The 17,926-nt window shown below is 46.5% G+C and overlaps 6 protein-coding genes across 6 annotated transcripts; 2 read left to right on the top strand and 4 right to left on the bottom strand.

Moving 5' to 3' along the window:
- Positions 1 to 72: 72 nt before the first annotated feature.
- On the bottom strand, positions 73 to 3,067 carry F4812DRAFT_436411 (peptidase S28). The gene is made up of 6 exons (XM_047934845.1): positions 1,667 to 3,067; positions 1,537 to 1,608; positions 1,349 to 1,467; positions 1,135 to 1,300; positions 554 to 1,074; positions 73 to 493 (listed from the first exon to the last, which is right to left on the bottom strand). The coding sequence occupies exons 1-5, from the start codon at positions 2,512 to 2,514 to the stop codon at positions 642 to 644; spliced, it is 1,638 nt and encodes a 545-aa protein (XP_047788553.1). The 5' UTR covers positions 2,515 to 3,067; the 3' UTR covers positions 73 to 493; positions 554 to 641.
- A 146-nt stretch (positions 3,068 to 3,213) lies between these two features.
- On the top strand, positions 3,214 to 4,126 carry F4812DRAFT_100813 (NADH-ubiquinone oxidoreductase B18 subunit-domain-containing protein). The gene is made up of 3 exons (XM_047929250.1): positions 3,214 to 3,504; positions 3,572 to 3,720; positions 3,858 to 4,126. The coding sequence occupies exons 1-3, from the start codon at positions 3,468 to 3,470 to the stop codon at positions 3,960 to 3,962; spliced, it is 291 nt and encodes a 96-aa protein (XP_047788552.1). The 5' UTR covers positions 3,214 to 3,467; the 3' UTR covers positions 3,963 to 4,126.
- F4812DRAFT_100810 (uncharacterized protein) lies at positions 4,087 to 9,170 on the bottom strand. The gene has a single exon (XM_047929249.1). The coding sequence runs from the start codon at positions 8,969 to 8,971 to the stop codon at positions 4,373 to 4,375; it is 4,599 nt and encodes a 1,532-aa protein (XP_047788551.1). The 5' UTR covers positions 8,972 to 9,170; the 3' UTR covers positions 4,087 to 4,372.
- Positions 9,171 to 9,250: 80 nt separating this feature from the next.
- Positions 9,251 to 11,297, bottom strand: F4812DRAFT_436394 (GTP cyclohydrolase II). The gene is made up of 3 exons (XM_047934844.1): positions 11,065 to 11,297; positions 9,758 to 10,921; positions 9,251 to 9,653 (listed from the first exon to the last, which is right to left on the bottom strand). The coding sequence occupies exons 2-3, from the start codon at positions 10,916 to 10,918 to the stop codon at positions 9,612 to 9,614; spliced, it is 1,203 nt and encodes a 400-aa protein (XP_047788550.1). The 5' UTR covers positions 10,919 to 10,921; positions 11,065 to 11,297; the 3' UTR covers positions 9,251 to 9,611.
- Positions 11,298 to 12,152: 855 nt separating this feature from the next.
- Positions 12,153 to 14,872, top strand: F4812DRAFT_466031 (uncharacterized protein; the record flags this gene model as incomplete). Its single annotated transcript, XM_047938514.1, has 4 exons — positions 12,153 to 12,978; positions 13,052 to 13,715; positions 13,746 to 14,145; positions 14,209 to 14,872. 4 exons carry the CDS (start codon positions 12,153 to 12,155, stop codon positions 14,704 to 14,706), a joined length of 2,388 nt encoding a protein of 795 aa, XP_047788549.1. The 3' UTR covers positions 14,707 to 14,872.
- Positions 14,873 to 15,259: 387 nt separating this feature from the next.
- On the bottom strand, positions 15,260 to 17,740 carry F4812DRAFT_100701 (peptidase). The gene is made up of 4 exons (XM_047929248.1): positions 16,840 to 17,740; positions 16,072 to 16,762; positions 15,745 to 16,003; positions 15,260 to 15,652 (listed from the first exon to the last, which is right to left on the bottom strand). Exons 1-4 carry the CDS (start codon positions 17,210 to 17,212, stop codon positions 15,296 to 15,298), a joined length of 1,680 nt encoding a protein of 559 aa, XP_047788548.1. The 5' UTR covers positions 17,213 to 17,740; the 3' UTR covers positions 15,260 to 15,295.
- Positions 17,741 to 17,926: the final 186 nt, after the last annotated feature.

The following is a 17,926-nucleotide window of genomic DNA, read 5'->3' as shown; positions in this document are numbered from 1 at the left end:
AACATTAGAATGCAAGTCCGGAGAACAGATAACTTAGGTACGTAACATAGTTAAGACATATAAACGTTCTGTGTTCTAAATAGTTACTACCTACCTCCTACAGGTAGGTACCTGGTAGAGATAGCTTGGCTCTCAGTTCGATGGCGGAAATGATCATGGCGTCTTATTAACTTTGAGGATCTGCTGATTTGATGCTTGGCATCTCTGACCGAGAAGTAAAGACGCTGGAACGTTTTATTCAGAAGATGAAAACTTGCTATGTCTAAGTACGTAGTCGCTGCGGTTTTTATGCTTCTTAATGAAGGACCAAAGTGGCCCTAAAGTTACGCCTTGCGCAACTTGGTACCTTGTCTTGCACTACAGTCAACACTAAAGATAGATTGATATTGATATATCTGAGGTTTAGGTTTCAAATATGGTGTACCTATAGAGGTAGCTAGGTACCTCAACCGAGATTAAAGAACGGATGTGAGACAGGGCTCGAGCAATGAAGCTACAAGAATATTAAATGATTAATTCATGTTAGGCAATTATTCGAAAGTATGGTGCTCACTTTTGACCTTTTGATCGTAAAGCCATTCGTGATACCTGCGACTGATAATATAAACCCGAGCTACAATTAGAAAGATACAACAACTGCGTTATCTCCTCTTCATGTAGAAGTCATTGGTCCAGTTTGCGATTTGAGAGATAATATCTGCTTGGGCCTTCTTAATATCTGAATTGACCGCGTTTTGAACTCGAAGGTCGTTACAATGGCGCGAACCGGGTATCAAAATGCTAGGTACGTCAGGGGTGGACGCCAAGGGGCCGCCGGGCCTGAATTCACTAGCAACGGAAGCTGACCTCCATGGATCGAACTCGCCATTTACCCAGAGGAGCCGGGACTCGGCGTCCAAGTATTCAGGTATGTGCCATCCTTTGGTATAAGCGTTGATATCTGACGCTGTTCTACCCAGGGCGCTCCCGTAGGTGAACTTTCCCTCCTCAGGGAAAAATAATTCACATTGACGCTGCCAATAATTTGCGCTGGCGAGGCGTGTGAAGACGGTGGAACGGTTTACCGGCGCGCCACTGATTGTAAGTGTTAGGCGGCGGCGACTGACCAGTAGTTGAGATAGAAGAAGTTCTTACGTCTGGTAATAGAAAAAAGGTTCATTACAAGTCATCCATACCCATGTACGTCCAAACGTATTCGCTTGAGTTTGATCCGTGAACATGGGACTGGAGGCATTATACGTGTCGAAACATGCGACATTGTAGTTATTCTTCCACTCTTCATAGCCATAAGAGGCGCAATCTATACGGTTAGACTGCGAATTGTGAATGGTTCAGTGTGCAAACTCACATCCTGGTAGATATTGCTCTGTGAACCACTTAGCGAAGTTAGGGAGGGCAATTTCGAGGCCGACACCACGAGGGCTACTGCTGTTGAGGGGTACGGTCGAGTTCTCAATGGCATCACACCTACATAGGCTAGATGAGTATATCTGGGAAAATCTGCAACTGTAAACTTGTCATGTTTGAATAACCTACATCTGGTAGAATTGAGAATACCCGGAGGTGAATTGAATGCTCTGCCAGGCCCAGATTGGAGATGATATTGCCCTGGAGAATAGCGTCAGGACGACAGTACTGGATATAAGGGGGTGGCTCATATACGTACGCAGCTACATCATCTAAATGCGCGAGATCTTGGAGGCCGAATAACTGCTTCAAGGTGGCCGTCTCATTTTGAGATCCGTTGACAAACACCTTGTCGACGTAATTAATAATGGCGGCGTAATCTTCTGAGCAATTTTTGGGCATCCCCCGTTGAATAGGATAGAAATATTGCCAGTAATTAAAAACTGCCTCGACGGGGCCACTGCTGGAATGAGTTGCCCAGAACGTCCCAGGGGCAAGACTCTCGACCCAAGCACCTAATGCACCCGAATACGAACCGCCAGTCCATATCCAGGGAGAGTTGGGTGCATTCGATGTACCGTCTATGTCAAACGGGAGCTTAGCGGTTTGGGCAAAACGCACAAAGTCCGCAACCGATTGATCCAAGTTTAAGAACTGAAGATTCTTAGTTGTTTGAATTTCGTACGGCGTGCTGTTTCCCCAATATCGATGCTCGACCAGTACAATTGCACCGCCAACTTCTTTCGCGATCAGGCCGGCGAGGGTTTGGTCAGTCAAGTACGACATGTATCTCGTAGCAGCAACTTCGCCAGGAGTGAATAAGATGACGGGTGACCCCGGACCACCCCAGAAGGTGGCATTATACCAATAGGTTTGATTAAATACACCGAAGTCTGGATTGCTATGATCGATATATTGCTCGAAATATGCGATGCCCGTAACATTCTGCGCAGGATCGGCGAGCGCAGCTAAAACATCGTCGCTAACGCTGTCGGACGGAGGGTAGGGAATAGGAGGCGTTAGGGCGAGTACAACCGGCAAGAAAACGAAGAAGACAAAGACGAATACGAAGGAGCAGAAGGCATATTGAGCGATAAAACATCTCATTGCGATTATAATACCAAGCAAAAGGAGAGAAAGAGAAAGAAAGGGTTGAAGGTCAACTGAACCTCGAAGGTAAAAATAATACAAGAACAGGCTTGCTACTCGGAGTGACCATTGCGACGAGTGAGACAGATATTTACCTTTTACTTATTATTATTCACTAGAATGTCATTTACTAGGTCGATGGATAAACACATCGACTTGGCGATGGCAAGGACACACAACCTTTGGATGATTAGCTACCTACCTAGCCAATAATTCAGTTGCCTCCACCATTTAAAAGAGACGAGGTAACTGCACGATGTAGCGAATGGAAAGTAAAGTATTAATGATAATAAGAATAAGAATAATGCTGTATGATGCAACGGTTCAACATATTGGAGGATAAAACAGTACGATGAAAATCAATCTAGATTGATTGCTTATTTGCTTATTAGCACGTGGTAGAAGAACTTCCGGTGTGCATATCGAACGCCATGTATGATGAGTGAAACTGGTGGAAATTCATGGTTTACGTATACGTACGGATGTAATGTAAATAAGACTGATGTTGGAGTTGGTAACAAGTAAAGTTTCTATTTTCAAGCGGAATCCATACCTTTACCTGACTAATAAAAGAGGTACCTAACCTAAGGTACCTCTACAGGCTACATGGAGTCTGGACGTATTGTACGTCAGCGTGCCACATTTCGAGAAGCTCAAGCCACAACAAGAGGAAAACGGAGAGAACATGGAAGGCTTTAACTTGTAAATTCATATCCACCAATCATCTATCACCTATCACCTATCGCCCATCATCAATCCATCAATCAATCAAACAGCAATTCATCTGCTAGGGATTGGACCTATTTTCGAACCTTACCAACCCCAACTCACCTCGCGATCCTTTCCTTTACTTAATCAATTGACAATTGACACACTTGACCGCTCCTCCTACGCTTGACGCACTTCCCAAGATGGGTCTCCTAAGCGGTTCATCCGAGGCTCCTCCAAGTAAACATTCACCCCCCATCTCATTCTCACCCACATCATGCGCATGGCAATTCATCACACGTTACTGATCGGAACATGTCCATATTTCTAGAAGCCACGCGGGAGGAGATGCGAGATGCCAAAGTCCCCCTACCCTACCGAGACAGCTGCGCGAACCTCCTCATCCCTCTCAACAGATGCCGTTTCGATACATACTACCTCCCGTGGAAGTGTAACGTACGTTCCCTCTCTCTCTCCATCCATATTACTCAACCTAGGAGGTACCTTAGGTCAGGTCTAGGTACCTTGGGTAGGTAGTTACCTATGCGCCTAGAGTGGGCTAACAACGTCTTTCGCCGCTTCGCCACCCACAGGATGAGCGACATAGTTACGAGAAGTGCCAGTACGACGAATTCAAGAAGCGCGTAGCGAGGATGAACGAGCTGAGGGAGGCCAAAGGCGGGGCGCGAAGCAATTAGATTCCATCTGGATACCTACCCAGTACCTAGGGGCCTATATTTATTTCCCCGGTATTGATACAGCCAACGCGGTAGAAATAAAGTCGTTACACGGCCAACTAAATAAATAGTAGGAGGTACCTAGAAAATATCCTCCGAGGCTTGAATTATGGATCGTGGTTAAACTCCCCCTCTTGATTCTGGACACAAGTTTCTATTGTGGGTTTCTGCAATATATTTTCTGTTGCACCAGCTATTTTAAAAAAAAAACTGAAGCGCAACTATTAACCTGACAGCTAAGAGGTATACAATATGATACAAGTAGGCTAGTTCCTACCTACCAACCTAAGCTACCCAACATACCATCACTTAAACCAGCCCTGTGTCTTAAGAAAGCCAACTAGAACCTCGAGCTCGTTTTTCTGCGAGGTTTAATCGGACTGAATGGCAGAGACCGAGGCGGAGGAGGAAGTCGACATAGGACCCTGCGACGAGGATATGAATCTCTTCCGTTTTGGCGGCTGGGGTCTGATAGGTGCAGTTACACTTCTCGCGTTGCGACCTTTCGTATCGGCCTTATGCACCCATCCGCTGCCCCTAGGCAAACTGTCAGGATCAGGAGAATAAGTCTCATCAACCTCGTCGTCAGCATAATTCTCGGCGTAGACCGGCTCGGAATCTGAAGATAATTCGATCACCTGCGTTCCAGGAGGAAGTGTGAACTGGGATGACTCTTTCGGCAATTTCCGTCTTCTTGCTGGCGGTGGGGAGATTTTGATTGGTGGAGACGTTGAAAGACGTTTAAAAATCCTAAAATCCTTAACATCCTCAAGAACTCTTCCTTGGCTCCTCCGCTCGAAGCTATCTGGAACTTTGGAAGAGCTCGCTTGATCATCTGAAGTATTATCTAGCTTCCGAATTGTCTCCTCGAAGTCCTGATCGTCCTGCGCCTGAGCCTGTTGTGATCCGTTGGTAGGAAGGGACTGCGACTGAGACTTGGATGGACTTTGTGTGTTTAGTGAAGTTTGCGCTGTGCACCATATAGTATTGATCGACGTCAACGAGCTGGGAGTTGATATATTTGCTGGCGATGATGCTTCCGCCTTTTGTGGACTTCTCTCTTGCTCGACAGTTAATTCATCATGGAGAAAGGGTGTAGGTGTAGGTGTAGGGGTTGAGACTTCCTCATCCGACTCTAGATCCTGTTGGTATTCGTTATCTAGAGACGTCGAGAGACCGTCGTCTGTGATTTTAAGAGAATCCGGCTCTGTGACTTCCATATCTAAACTGTAATCCAGCTGCCGCCCACTACGGGCGCTGCTCGCTGACGAAGGGGGAACAATAGCCTTAGATTTTACGACCTTGGGTGTCCCAATAACGACTTCATCCTCGTGGCTGTCAAATAGAGGAGCTGACGAATGTCTTATACTGGGAAGTTCCGATCCTGGTACTTCGATATCTGGCTTCGAGAGGGGTTCATTCAAATCACTATTGCGGTGAGAAACATCTTGAACTGGTAGGTGATTTGGTTGTATACCTACGGATTGGCTGGCGTTCTCACGTAGCTGTTGCGAGGGACTATTGATTTGCGAATCATCGGACGTTAATATGCTGCTGTGCTGGTGTTCATGATTCGGTGAGGAATTTTCGATTGGTACAACTCTAGACTCATTTTCTTCAGTGGGCTCTTTTGTGCTAGACGGTTCTTGTTCTGAGTGCGCGTTGGCTTTTGCGTCTTCATCGGTAGCGGGAGGCTTGCTCCCTGTATTTGTGCTAGCTTTGGGAAGTAGGCCAACTGCATCGGGATTTTCATTAGTTACCATGGCAGAGAGTGGTTGTTGAAGAATTCTAGGCTGCTGCATTTCGGCAAAGCCGATAATCCGAAATCCTTCGTCTTCCCCATCATCGTCATCTTCGTCATCGAGATCCGGGGCTTCAAATTTGTCATATATCCGTTGACCGGTATTCTCGTCATATTTCTTCTGATTTCGATCAAGATATCGGTCTCTCTTAGCAAGACAGACTTCTAACCCAGTAGCGTCGTCGTCAATTCCAACAACAACGCCTGTTACGTTAGACAGCTGTGGCTGCCAACTAGTTGCAGACGAGCATGACCATTGCTGCCATGTTATCACCATTCCAACTTTGACTTCCCCGGGACGCAGAGGGGGGAGGGTTGATAAATCTGATGGCAAGGACGGAAGGTCGTCAAAGTCTGTAAATTGACTTGCATTATTTGTGGGCTCATTGGTCCCTTGAGGTTTATAACTCTCAGTATCATCATAGTTGAGTTCGATGTCGGCATCGTTAGTGTAATCGTTTACACCGTTGAATGTATCATCGTACCCGTCTTCGTCCCACATATCAGATTCATCGTGCTTCTGCTTCTTGCCGGGACGTGTATCCTGGTAGAAATGTGCTTGGTTGCGCTGTGCTCGCTTACTTTGACCACCACGTTTGTTTTTCTTCTGAGACCACGAGCCTTGCTGCTGAGGATCCCAGCGCTGAACGAACGGAAACGGCGGCTCGCTGAGCTGTACCCCTTCGTGGCAACACTCTACAGCTCGGTAGATAATTTTGTCTTTCCAGGATTCGGAACTTTCCTCTACTATGGAGGTATCCTCGTTCACTTCAGTGTTTTCTATGCTTTGATCAAGCCTCGGGTTATCCAGCGGTCGAAGATCTTTCATTAGTTTTGCTCGCAGCTCATTCTCATCTGCCTTCGTTCTAGGGTTACGAAGACCCAAGGCACCAAAAACAAGTCTCCGACCGGCACCTATATCTAGACGAGCCTTCTTTTGAACAGAGCCCGAGGAATTCGCGCTTTCGTCCATAGGCGTCGTTACCAATGTGTCTTCGTCGTGCTCATCCAGCTTCCTTTTCACTGACGTGGACGTCTTCGACGGCTCGTCGAACCGTGTAGGAGGGCCAACTTCTACTCCGCCATTAGCGATCGCTTTTAGTAGTTCCTGTCGCTTAGCTTCAATAAGAGCCTTTTCGTCTGTGATAGGCGACCGAGTTTCTTCGCCCGTAGGCGTCACACTCAGAATTGATCCCTGCTGCGCTAGCTTTTTTGCCTTGTTCGCGGCCCTTCGACGAGCATTTCGCTTTCTTGTCCTTTCGCTACCAGCTCCGGGAGGCACTGGTTGAGCCTCAGGAATGGCTCCGGGGATTGGTTTCGAAGGCTGAATTTGCGGGCCCCCGGTGTATGTAGTACGACCGGCCGCTTTCGTCGCTTTAATGTCATTAGAAATAGTTTCTACCTCTTCGCTTCCTGACGTTGAACTTGATCCTTCCTCATCAGAATCCTCCTCTGAAGACATATCACTATCGTCTGAAGTCTCGCTACTGCTTTTAGTCTGGTTCATGTCGTTTTCATAGCCGAGTCCTCTTTTTTGTTTCGGTTTTTGATTCTTGGTATGCTGTGGCTTGATGGAGATTTCTTCTGGGCCATCATCACTATCGTCGTCATCCTCACTGTTGTTATCGTCTTCATTATCTGAATCATTTGATCTATCACCACGGAAATCCCCAGGAGAGCTATTTCCCTGATGCATACTACTATCGTCGCTATCGCTCTTATCGCTTTCGTTGTCCCTATCATCGCTACCATTTGAAGACGTATCTCCGTCGTCGCTGTCGTTGTTGTTGGAGTCATCATCATCGGAATCACTATCGCTAGTAACTTCAAGTTCTTCACTCTCAGAGCTGGAACTTGTAGCGTCGCTTGATGTATCGTCTTCCTCGGCCATTTTTCCGGGACTGGTCTTATGGCCATTTGAAGCCACGGATATAGGTTTGCGTTCGCTATTCACCTTATCACCATTGACCGAACTAGATATAGCAGCCATCTGAACCAGTCCCCTACCAGAAGTGATTGATCCGGGCGGAAGGCCTCGATGGTCGAATTGTCGTACAAAGGAAGATATTTGTTCTCCCTCTTCCTCCTCTCCTTCCTCTTCGGACACACTCTCGTCATCGTCCATGATGTCGTCGACACGCTCCTCTGCTAAGGATGTGGTAGGAAATTTATTTTTTAAGCCCTTCTTTTGTGACTTTGGCTTCCGCGTTGTTCCCGTGGACATCGACCCTGCCAGCAAGGCGGATTCTGACAGCTGCGGCGCAAATCCATCAATTAGAACATCGTACGCTGATTTCAGGTCATTGCCTGATGTCGCTAAAACTTGCTCGCAGATACTTGCAGGCGCTGAAGGAAATGCAGCTTGTAGCTTCGATACTTTATTGTGACCTTCCCCGGCTAATGTCTGCACCTCAGAAGGCTCTTTTCCTTCTACAGCAGCATTATCTTCCGCTAGATCCCGAAGCTCTTGTTCAAGATCATCTTCATCGCTTGGCAATTCTGCATCCTGCTGGTCAGAATCTTCAGATTCAGAACCACCACTGGAATCTTCCTGCCCCGTGCCATCATCAAAGTCACCGTCTTCTGCTTCGGCATCGATGGTGTCCACTTTCGGGCTAAACTTGACGCTCGGAAAGCTCGATTTATGCGACGGGCGCTCGCCATTCGTGAGAAGTAGCATTGGTGTGTCTTCTTCTTCGTCGTCGTTTACATCATCTTCTAGGTTGTCATAAGGGTGCAAAAGTTTGCGGCGCTTCCGTGGAGGGTCAATTGGAGGTCGGCTAATTGGGGCCCTCAGGAGACGACGCCCGAATGGGATGCCATCAACAAGGTGTCTGCCATCGGACGAGATTTGGTGTCGGCCGCTGATTCGACGTCGTCTATTATCGTCTCGATCGAGGGGTCGAATGAAAACTCGATCATCGGGCTTAAGAACTGTTCGCACGGGCTGAAAATGGAGACATTCGAAACTCGCGCCGTCTTGATCACGTAACTCAACGACGTAGTCTTCCAATCCTCTCCGGCCAATCTCTAAGGGAAAGGTCTCGTTCACTTTCTCGACGAGTTTCGAAATAGTTGGATCGTCTTCGAGAGACACATTCCACATAAGTCGTTCTTCTGGTAAACCATCCCTACGCACGACCAGGCGTAGGCGCATACCTTCGGCCATAACCGCGAGTATGTGTGTGCGTGTACTAGAAACTAGCAGTTGATGTGCAGCGGATGCGGGTATTGAAAATGATTAAAAGGTATAATTGTTAGGACATGAGGTTAATTTGCCTTATTGATCGGTCTGTGACGTTAGACAACGTGGTACTGACCCTTAGAGAGCGACTTTTAATTTAGAGAGAAAAAAGTGGTAGAGTTCATTACTTGGGTACGATATAGGATGGACCTCGCGATTATTACACGATAGGAAATCTTCAGTACTTAGAAAACTGCTAGAAAACGCGTTTGCGAGACGGGAGCTCTTACCTACCTCCTAGGTACCCTGTACCTTGGTACCACTAGAAAATCGTTTTTAAGGGTCTAAGCTTTTGAAGCTAAGGTGACAGGGATCGTGGGGTACATGGTCATATGCAAGTACCTAATGTACCGTCCGATAAGACCTATTATCTTATTACCTTACCTATCCGTTGCTCTCCACAGCCTACAGCCCGTAGAGGAGGTAAGAGGTAATCTTTACATGTCTGGTTGTCCAGTCCGTGTAGGTACGGTCCTGTTTTTATGACCTTCTTTTTCATTTACAAGACTGAGCTAGAGCGTATATATGATATATAGGTATGTACATTATCCATATCACATCAAGGCTATAGGCCGCCCATATCCAACATATGTCCCATCTTCTCGATCTACAGAGCGATTACGCGGTCAGCCATTGGATACTACTACGTCTTGGGAAATTGTTTAAAAAGAAAATCGAGGAGGAAACATAAATAAATCAGAAGAAACATACCTTGGTCTTTAGATAGCCCTCTACCTCTCGACTCCTGAATCCCCCTTTACCCTTCCAACTTAGAGGCACCATCGCAACGCGCTCCGTTACTCTGATTTCCCTATTCGGACCTTCGACAGCTCTAATCTTGTCCGGGTTGTTGGTCAACAACCGTATTTCCTTCTGTCCCAGATCGAGGAGCATTGCTGTCGCCAACCCGTAGCTTCGCGCATCTGCCGGATGCCGTAGTAACAGATTTGCCTCTACTGTGTCGGATCCTAGGTCTTGTAGGTTATACGCCTTCAACTTCTCGCCTAAGCCAATTCCGCGCCCCTCTTGTCGTAAGTAGATGATAATGCCGCCGTTCACGGCAGTGGGTAGCGACATAAGTCGCGCCGCCTCGTCTAGTTGCTCGCCGCAATCACAACGTGCGGACCACGCTGTCTCCCCAGTATAGCATTCTGAATGTATCCGAACAAGCGGCGGCCCACTAGGGGCTGGGATCTCCTCTACTGGGTCACCCGCAGTAGAAGATGAGGCTCCCACCATCCCGCTTTTCGTCCTGCCCGGATAAAGACGACCGGTATATGCGCCCCTCACCATGCGGTCCATCTCAGTCTCTCCATCCCTCGGCGCATCCAGGGATTTACTTCGGATATGCGGGCCAAAAACTATCGCGAGATGCTCCTTGTTATCGACATTATTAGTGTACAGATGCAGAAACATCTCCGTTCCAGAGACCGTCGGGATACGAGCGCGCACGATGCATTGAACCTCAGGCAGCGTATCGAGGAGCTTTGGTCGCTTAATACCGCACCCTCCAGACGGAATAGAAGAATCGACGGGGACACCGCGAGGCTGTCCTTCGGCTAGGAGCGTAGGTGTCGTGGTACCGGGAGTCACGGGGGGTGTAAAGGCGGGAGAAAGGAGCGAAGGCGGCGGCGGCGGTAGGTTAACATCGTCGGTCGAGGTTAAAGCCGAATTGGAAATGGATTGGGGTGTTATAGACGAGAGACATAACTCGTCACGATCTAATCTAAGCGAGGTAGCGATTCCGTCGTCTTCCCGAAGCGGCCGCGACCGCGGGGAATAAAATGAGGGAAGATCTGTCGCATTCTCTTGCGTTTGGCGATCTAGTACGCTACGTGGATTACCCGCAGAGGACGAATTGGGGCTCGGCATGGCCTTCATATAAGTTAGGTATAAGTAAATTTGAGCCTTATTCTAATTTATAATAGAGGTATGTTTTAAAGTATTAATCTTTTTTTCTTTGTCTTTTTTTGCCAAAAAAAAGTATGTAGCGAAAAGAAGTAAAGAATGGCGCTTACATATGATCTTGCAGAAAGGCGTCGAAAAGAAGTGGCGCACTGTCTAATGTATGGTATTTCCCATTAAAGCTTCAAAAATAAATGAAAACCAATATTATACAATTCGTACCTAAGTATAATATTTCAATGAAACAATTAAGCCTGATTCATAAGAAGTGGACTTTTTTTAGTAATTGATTTATTTTTATTTTTATTATTAGTTGTAAAAAGTATCGTTAAAAGATATATTGTACATGGCAATGGCATAATGGCGGGATGTGTAATCGGAACCTACTTAGTATTAATAATTAATACGTAATGCTGCAGTGAGCGGAATATTCAAAGGTGAGCGATTGAAATACCGAGGTGTACTTCGTACATGCACCTGGCTTAAGGAACCTGGACCTAGCAGCAAGTCAAGTGTAAGTGGTTTGTTTATATCATTATAACAATAACGCCTAACCCTCTCATCTCAGCTCTTTAAGGTAATTCAACTTATTAATAAGTTTACAGCTAACTAACCATTATAATCCTATTTTATCAATATCCTTAAACATGAAACCACCCCTCAGCTCTTAGCCATACCAACCGAACAGCTGCCAGGCCTACGGCTTACCGAACAGCCGCTTATAACGTATAGCTATAAGGCTAGCTAGGTACCTATATGAAAGATTTATCTTTCGAAACGAGGTGTGCAATACGTATTTTTTTTTAAAAAAAAAAGCTGTAAAAATAGGAGAAATCTCTTAGATCTACAACCTTTAAAATACCTTATACAATGAAACATTTCTTCCTTGACAATACATCTAATAACAACGCTTAAAGTGTTGCGCAAGCTCACAGCTAACTAGCTATTGAACAGGAGGAAAGTAACCTCCTGGGGGTAGATATCCTCTACTCAAGACTACTCCATATCCTGATCAGATAAGGAGGTAGGTGCCTAAGGTAGTTCTTCCCTCTACTTTGTGCGGACTTGTTTGCTTTATTTCTACCTAAGGTCAGGTACCTTACTCTTCATCTTCTCAACTTCCTTCCCATACCAACCCAAACCAACCCAATTGGCAGTGGAATTCCCAAAACTAATAAACCACACCTTTATCGATCACAAAATGCTACCACCAAATCTTGTTAGCACATATCAGCAGTATAAGAATGATACCGATTCTGTTGCTGGCTGGCTCGCATCTACGGCAAAGGCAGTTGGCTATCTACCCAGTTCCTTAGCTCAACAACTGGCAAAGGGGACAAGTGCACGCCTAAAAGGTAAAGCGAGGGCTGAGGCCAAGAAGCAAGCTTCTTCGTCTACCGAACCGGCACCGGGCAACAGGTATATCATTAAGATCAGTGATTTCGTACCCCTAGCAGAATTCATAGCGTCCAAGCCCGACATATCTATACCAAACTCCCTTCTCGCTACACTGCGTCGAGTTATTGTTGCCCGTGGAGGCTTCAATGAAAAGCTTGCCAACGAAGGAGCATCCGCGGATGAGAGATCAGATGCAAAGCACGGCTATTTTCTCAGCGTCCTTAGGAAGGTGCATGAAATTTTAATACCCAAAACAAGCACCACAGCTTCTTCCCTTGCAATTTTGACAGATAAGCTATACGCAGACGCGGAGGCGGAGGCGGAGACTACCGGCGATGACTTTTCCAACCGATTTGCAGGCTTAAAGCTTTACGAACCATCGGAAGATTTCCTCAATGCCCCTGACATTGAGAGACCGAAAGTCCACGAAGGCGATAGTGGAACGTACGAGTCAGAGCCGCCTTCATCTCTCGAGGATCTTTACATCGCTTTGACAATGTTAATGAATGATCTCAACAAGATACGATCTCGCACCGAATGGATATGGACTAATTATCGAGATGGGTTTTTCGATTTGGCTGCATGTGCGGTTACAACTAACACCGCCATTGATTTGGCACGGAAGCTCAGTAAGTTATAATTATATCTTTCCATATTTCATGAAACTTTCATCACATATCTGACCCTGATGATCTACTATAGTGGAAGATGTAGTGCCAATGTTTGACAGCCATGGTGGGTTATGGGAAGTCATGAATAGATACCATATCATCCAGGTGATGATGAAGGGATACCAGCCTTTTGGTCTCTCGTCTGACGTTAAGGACAACTTCAACTACGACACGTACGACATTGCGAGTAACACTTACATTTTAACCTATAGACTCCTGGAAGCGTTTACAAGGGTCGTGCAACCTCGGGTCGTCCCATTGTACAAGGAGGGGATGTATGGTTACTACGACCCCCAAAGCGACCGTGACTCTAAGTCTGGCTACCAGAAATTCGAAGAGGATAGAGTGCTACATATGCAGTTCTTCACAGAGCTCATGGCTGTGGAACGTGCAGTTCGCGACTACCCGGTTGAAGACGAATTCTTGCGTGGGATCAAGGAGCTAGCCAGTACTAAAGAAGTGCCATTTTATCTTGTCTTTGCCGCCCAGATCTTCCCTGATATTCATTATATTCTTCGAGAAAACGTCGATCGTGGATTCGACACACTCGAAATGAACCTTCGCTTTTTGGACCGGGAAATCGAGGAACACTTTAAATTCCATAAGGACCTGAAAATCGGCAACTGGGGAGCCGGCAACGACAAAATAGTACGGCACCTTCAAGCGAGAATACAATGGATGCTGGCAGATCCCGTGTCCAAAGTTAAGGCCTAGGCGTACCAAAGATATCGCGAGCCCGTTCCAACCTCCATGGAACCGCATTTATTGTTAAAGATGTCACCGGTTCTTAGCGGCCTTGTACTCTACCATTTTCGATCATCCATGTGGGAGATGGGTATCGCACTCGCAGACGCATGGGGCTCTATTACTTACTCATCACATCTGTACAACGCCCTACAGAGTCAGAGACTCATGTCAGACCGCTGGTCGGATATGGACATGGTAAGAACGTTGATAGGAGATTCCAGATTCTTCGTTGGAGATACTCCAGATACTCTGGATGAGTGCTTCAAGAAGTTCTGCCTCCCAGTGGGCACAACAGCAGCAGCATTTACTAAGAAACGGCGGCAAAACTTGCCGCTGACTTCTCGATCGGGTCCTCGAGGGATCAAGGATGGCGCACCAGTTTCGTCCATATTTGCAAACAGATACCGACACGGAACCGGATAAGTCGACTGGACAGCTGAGCATATCGCTAAGGTCGTCGACCTTAGCCTGTGGGAGACGGAGGGTTCAGAGGAAGAGGGCACTTTGATACTAGGACAAGCCGATCCCGAGAAGTTGAAATCAAAGCCGAAGTCCAGAAAGGCTAACAAGTCCTTGGTATTGCCGCCAGAAGAACTCATCAGGGCCCTGATGTTCGCGTTGCAAGGTGAATCGCTCGAGTTAACGCTCCCTTATACCGCAATGCACCGTGAATGCTGGGAACTCTTACGAGCCGTACGGAAGCATTGTGACCCTTTACTTCGACAGATATTCACACCCGCGTATATGGAGCGAGAAACAGAGCTACCTTTCGTAGTAGGTTACATATTATCTACCCCTGTGGAGAGAAAGGATATGCGACTTCTAGTGGAAGCTGCTATTGCTGTTACCGAGTTTGTGCGTTCGGATGGCAGTACGGTCTCGAACTTACTAGAGAGCATCGGAGTGCCTGTGATATTTAAAAGAGAAGAGGAAGCATAGGTCGTGGCACAGTTTACACTCATTAGCGTATGTCATATGACACGAAGATCTGTGATGAGCTATTAAATACAAATGAATGTTGCTACATTGGTGTTTTACGCATAGCCCATTTCAAATAGTATCTTAAGTGCCTTAGGTACCTAAGGTTAGGTACCCACCTAAGTATAGTAATTAGGAGGTACCTACATGCAGCAATCAAGATGAATGAGAAAATGTTGGCATGTAAAATCATGACTAGGAGGCAGCTTGATCAAGAGCTTGCCGCTGTCCTTGGATACTGGTGATTCTGGACAGGTATCTTATCATTGGTACCATAATGTACCTATCTATTACAAAGTTAGGTACCTCTACCTGCCTTACCACCATAGCCTTAGCCACTATCAGGGGGTTGAGTTATACGGCCGTTATGGTAGGTATTCGTTTGACAAGGCCTGCTAATATACCCAGTACGCATTACTTCTGCTGTCTCTTTCTTTCTATATTTGACCTGGGTATGGAGAGAGAAATGCTTAGTTAATATATTTAGCTCAATTCATTGAGCGTGAGAGCATATCGGGATTATGAATTACAACTCTAGCAGTATGCTATATTAGTTTTTCCAATCTCCTGGCCTTCCCGTATAGTATGCCGTATAACTGTTTGTATGCGTGGCATTAGCTGTGCCTTCACTTTGATACGTTGGCGTAAGCTCCGTTCCATCGGCGATGACAAGGTTTCCCAATACACGTCTAAAGAGCTCTAGAGCAGCTTTAGGCTGATAATAGGGCACTTCATGTCCGGCTTCGTAAACTCGGGTGAAGCTGAAGTTACCGTACTGCCTGCTCTCTCCGTATTCAACGCCGTCGACAATGAATGGGGCATAGCCTGCCTCTCTGAATTCCTTCTGGTGGGTGTAGTTTACCGCTAGCGACACGGCTTCACCGCCCATCCAGTTGCATACATAATCCTATCATGCTGACATCAGTAACTGGCTTTATGAAGACATATCCTATGAAAAGGGACGCATATGGACTTAAAAAGGGTCGATGGGGGTCTTACAGCGTCACCGTATACCATTGCGATCCGGACGTCGTAGGAAAGAAGGGCCTCGAGATCCTCTAGCAGATTGGGATAGACAAAGTCGCCAGTATAATCAAAACCCGTGTAGATCTGGGTGCTGCTTATAGATGTGTAGTTGATATCAACTCCTATGGCGTTCTGAATCTTGGCTTGGTTGAGATACTTTACCCAATACCCAGGAGGGATATGAGCATCACTCTGGGCACGGATATCATAGGCATTCCGCCCGCTGACCGCGCTGCACGCTGTTAGAATCTCGTCACTCTTAAAATTGGGATCTCTGGAAATATTAAGTTAGGTACTCACTAATATGGCCCTTCCACCAAATTTCTGCAAATCGCTGTTGCCTGTGAACACACGGCCTTGCCATCTGGTGTAGAGCGATCTTGTTGGAAGCAGTAGTCAATTGAGTCACGGCAACCACCAAGGAAATAGTAATTCATCTTCATGTAGTCGTAGATGGTTTGGTTCACGGTCTCGATCCCATAGGTGTTCCGGAAGGCCATTTCTGGGTAATAAGGTGCTTGGATCCTCTCTGATATCAATCCATTGATGATACCGAGTGTATGCATGCTGAGCTCAACGCCAGGGATACTCCCATCCTGGATCAACTTGTTCTGGTCATAGAAATACTTAAAGAAGGCCGGACCGTAATGACCTCCGTAACTCTCGGTCCAAAGATTGAAACTGCGAGACTTGACTGTCTCGTCCAGAACTGGGAGTTCCTGAATGAAAGCCTGCAAGACTTCCCAGGTACCCTTCGCAGCTAGATCCGTAGTGTCGAAACGGTACGGGTCAACATCGCTATATCGGCCATCGGGGTTGGACGAGTTGACAGGTAGCCCCGTTGTTTGGTTGATCACTCCCACAACCGCATCGTCGTATGAGAAGCCGACTCCAATAGGTTGGGAGAGGAAGAGAAGATTGCTCACTTCATTCCAAGCGTAAGGGTTCACGACTGAAGTACCATTATGAGTGACGTTGCACGGTCCAAGTTCTGTTGACAGCAATCAGCATACACGCTCTTGGTCAGGTTACCTCTCACGCAAACAACGAGAGAAAGATGGAGATTACCTTCGAAAAGCCCAACTAGCGAATCGCTACCGGGTCCTCCGTTGAGCCACAAGGTAATAGGTGCCTCATCGGGGTTGGTCCTGGCTTCGAAGAACCAGAAAAACATATGCGTATCCTCATCGAGGTCGACATAGCCCGAGTACGAATTAACTCCAGGAGTGGTCTCGCATACGCCTTCGAGCTCTGGTTCCTTGTAGCGGATTGTGACGCCGCCTGGAGATATAATGGTCTTGACGCCCGTGGGCTCGGCAGGGACTTGTTTCCTTATCAACTTCTCGACATGGCTGGGCAGCGAGCTTGCTGATGCAAGGGAGGTGCAGAGAGAAAAGAGCTGCAGAGCTGCCGCAGCAGTTCCTCTCGTGATGCCGTGCATGTTTTTTAATCCCGATTCCTCGACGAACTTGGAACTTGAGGAAGGAAACGAGGGAGGGTGAGAAATGCGAAGAAATCGTACCGGTTTTATACTGAGTTCATATTTACTATACAGGGATTATTCGGCTCGCCTGGAAAGGTGATCCTCGAATCGATATCGTCCACGAGGTTAGACAAGTTCCTAACTGCTCCACTCGTCTTTTGTTTACATGCTGATAATAATATAATACAGTCTATACTACCTAGGTGACGTGCTTGAATATACCCTAGGTATCTTATATAAGGTATATACTTACCTAATGTATAGGGCAATGCGTACCTAGAGTATGCATAGGCAGGGTTTACCTGATCCTTCGCGTTCCGTTGTTGATTAATTAACGGTCTAGAATATAACGCTTTTTCGAATTGGGATGTAAATGTACTTTTGCCTACGACTACGGAATACCGGTACCTAACCTGCTACAGTTAACCTAAGCAAGCTACAGAAAAATATTGGGGACCGTTTATACCCTTTTAGGTACTTCCTTACCTGTATGTAAGCAGGTAAGGTGCTAAATACAAGGGATTTTCGGGGACATTCCGAGGTGGGGTGGTGGCCTGATACCTTAGCCTTAGGTGGTATGTTATCATTCCTTATCGATGTCTCATTGAAATGAATATATTCATGTTTGTCCTTTTTTTTCTCTTTTTTTTTTTCTTTTTTTTCTCTCTATAA

Source organism: Daldinia caldariorum (assembly GCF_022478825.1).
Source record: "Daldinia caldariorum strain CBS 122874 unplaced genomic scaffold F4812scaffold_13, whole genome shotgun sequence".
Taxonomy (NCBI): domain Eukaryota; kingdom Fungi; phylum Ascomycota; class Sordariomycetes; order Xylariales; family Hypoxylaceae; genus Daldinia; species Daldinia caldariorum.
The sequence above is the reverse complement of the archived record's forward strand: the minus strand, read 5'-3'. Positions and strand labels throughout refer to the sequence as shown.

What these genes read in the sequence shown, in the direction of transcription:
- F4812DRAFT_100810 (XM_047929249.1), bottom strand. Translation starts at nt 8,971, where the DNA reads ATGGCCGAAGGTATGCGCCTACGCCTGGTCGTGCGTAGGGATGGTTTA.
- F4812DRAFT_436411 (XM_047934845.1), bottom strand. Translation starts at nt 2,514, where the DNA reads ATGAGATGTTTTATCGCTCAATATGCCTTCTGCTCCTTCGTATTCGTC. An exon ending in TATTCTCAATTCTACCAGAT is followed by an intron (nt 1,468 to 1,536) that starts GTAGGTTATTCA and finishes TAGCCTATGTAG; the next exon opens with GTGTGATGCCATTGAGAACT. An exon ending in CCTTTTTTCTATTACCAGAC is followed by an intron (nt 1,075 to 1,134) that starts GTAAGAACTTCT and finishes ACTTACAATCAG; the next exon opens with TGGCGCGCCGGTAAACCGTT.
- F4812DRAFT_100813 (XM_047929250.1), top strand. Translation starts at nt 3,468, where the DNA reads ATGGGTCTCCTAAGCGGTTCATCCGAGGCTCCTCCAA. An exon ending in TTCATCCGAGGCTCCTCCAA is followed by an intron (nt 3,505 to 3,571) that starts GTAAACATTCAC and finishes CACACGTTACTG; the next exon opens with ATCGGAACATGTCCATATTT. An exon ending in ACCTCCCGTGGAAGTGTAAC is followed by an intron (nt 3,721 to 3,857) that starts GTACGTTCCCTC and finishes CGCCACCCACAG; the next exon opens with GATGAGCGACATAGTTACGA.
- F4812DRAFT_436394 (XM_047934844.1), bottom strand. Translation starts at nt 10,918, where the DNA reads ATGCCGAGCCCCAATTCGTCCTCTGCGGGTAATCCACGTAGCGTACTA. An exon ending in AGGGCTATCTAAAGACCAAG is followed by an intron (nt 9,654 to 9,757) that starts GTATGTTTCTTC and finishes ATCGCTCTGTAG; the next exon opens with ATCGAGAAGATGGGACATAT.
- F4812DRAFT_100701 (XM_047929248.1), bottom strand. Translation starts at nt 17,212, where the DNA reads ATGCACGGCATCACGAGAGGAACTGCTGCGGCAGCTCTGCAGCTCTTT. An exon ending in TTGGTGGAAGGGCCATATTA is followed by an intron (nt 16,004 to 16,071) that starts GTGAGTACCTAA and finishes AACAGCGTGCAG; the next exon opens with CGCGGTCAGCGGGCGGAATG. An exon ending in CAATGGTATACGGTGACGCT is followed by an intron (nt 15,653 to 15,744) that starts GTAAGACCCCCA and finishes TCAGCATGATAG; the next exon opens with GATTATGTATGCAACTGGAT.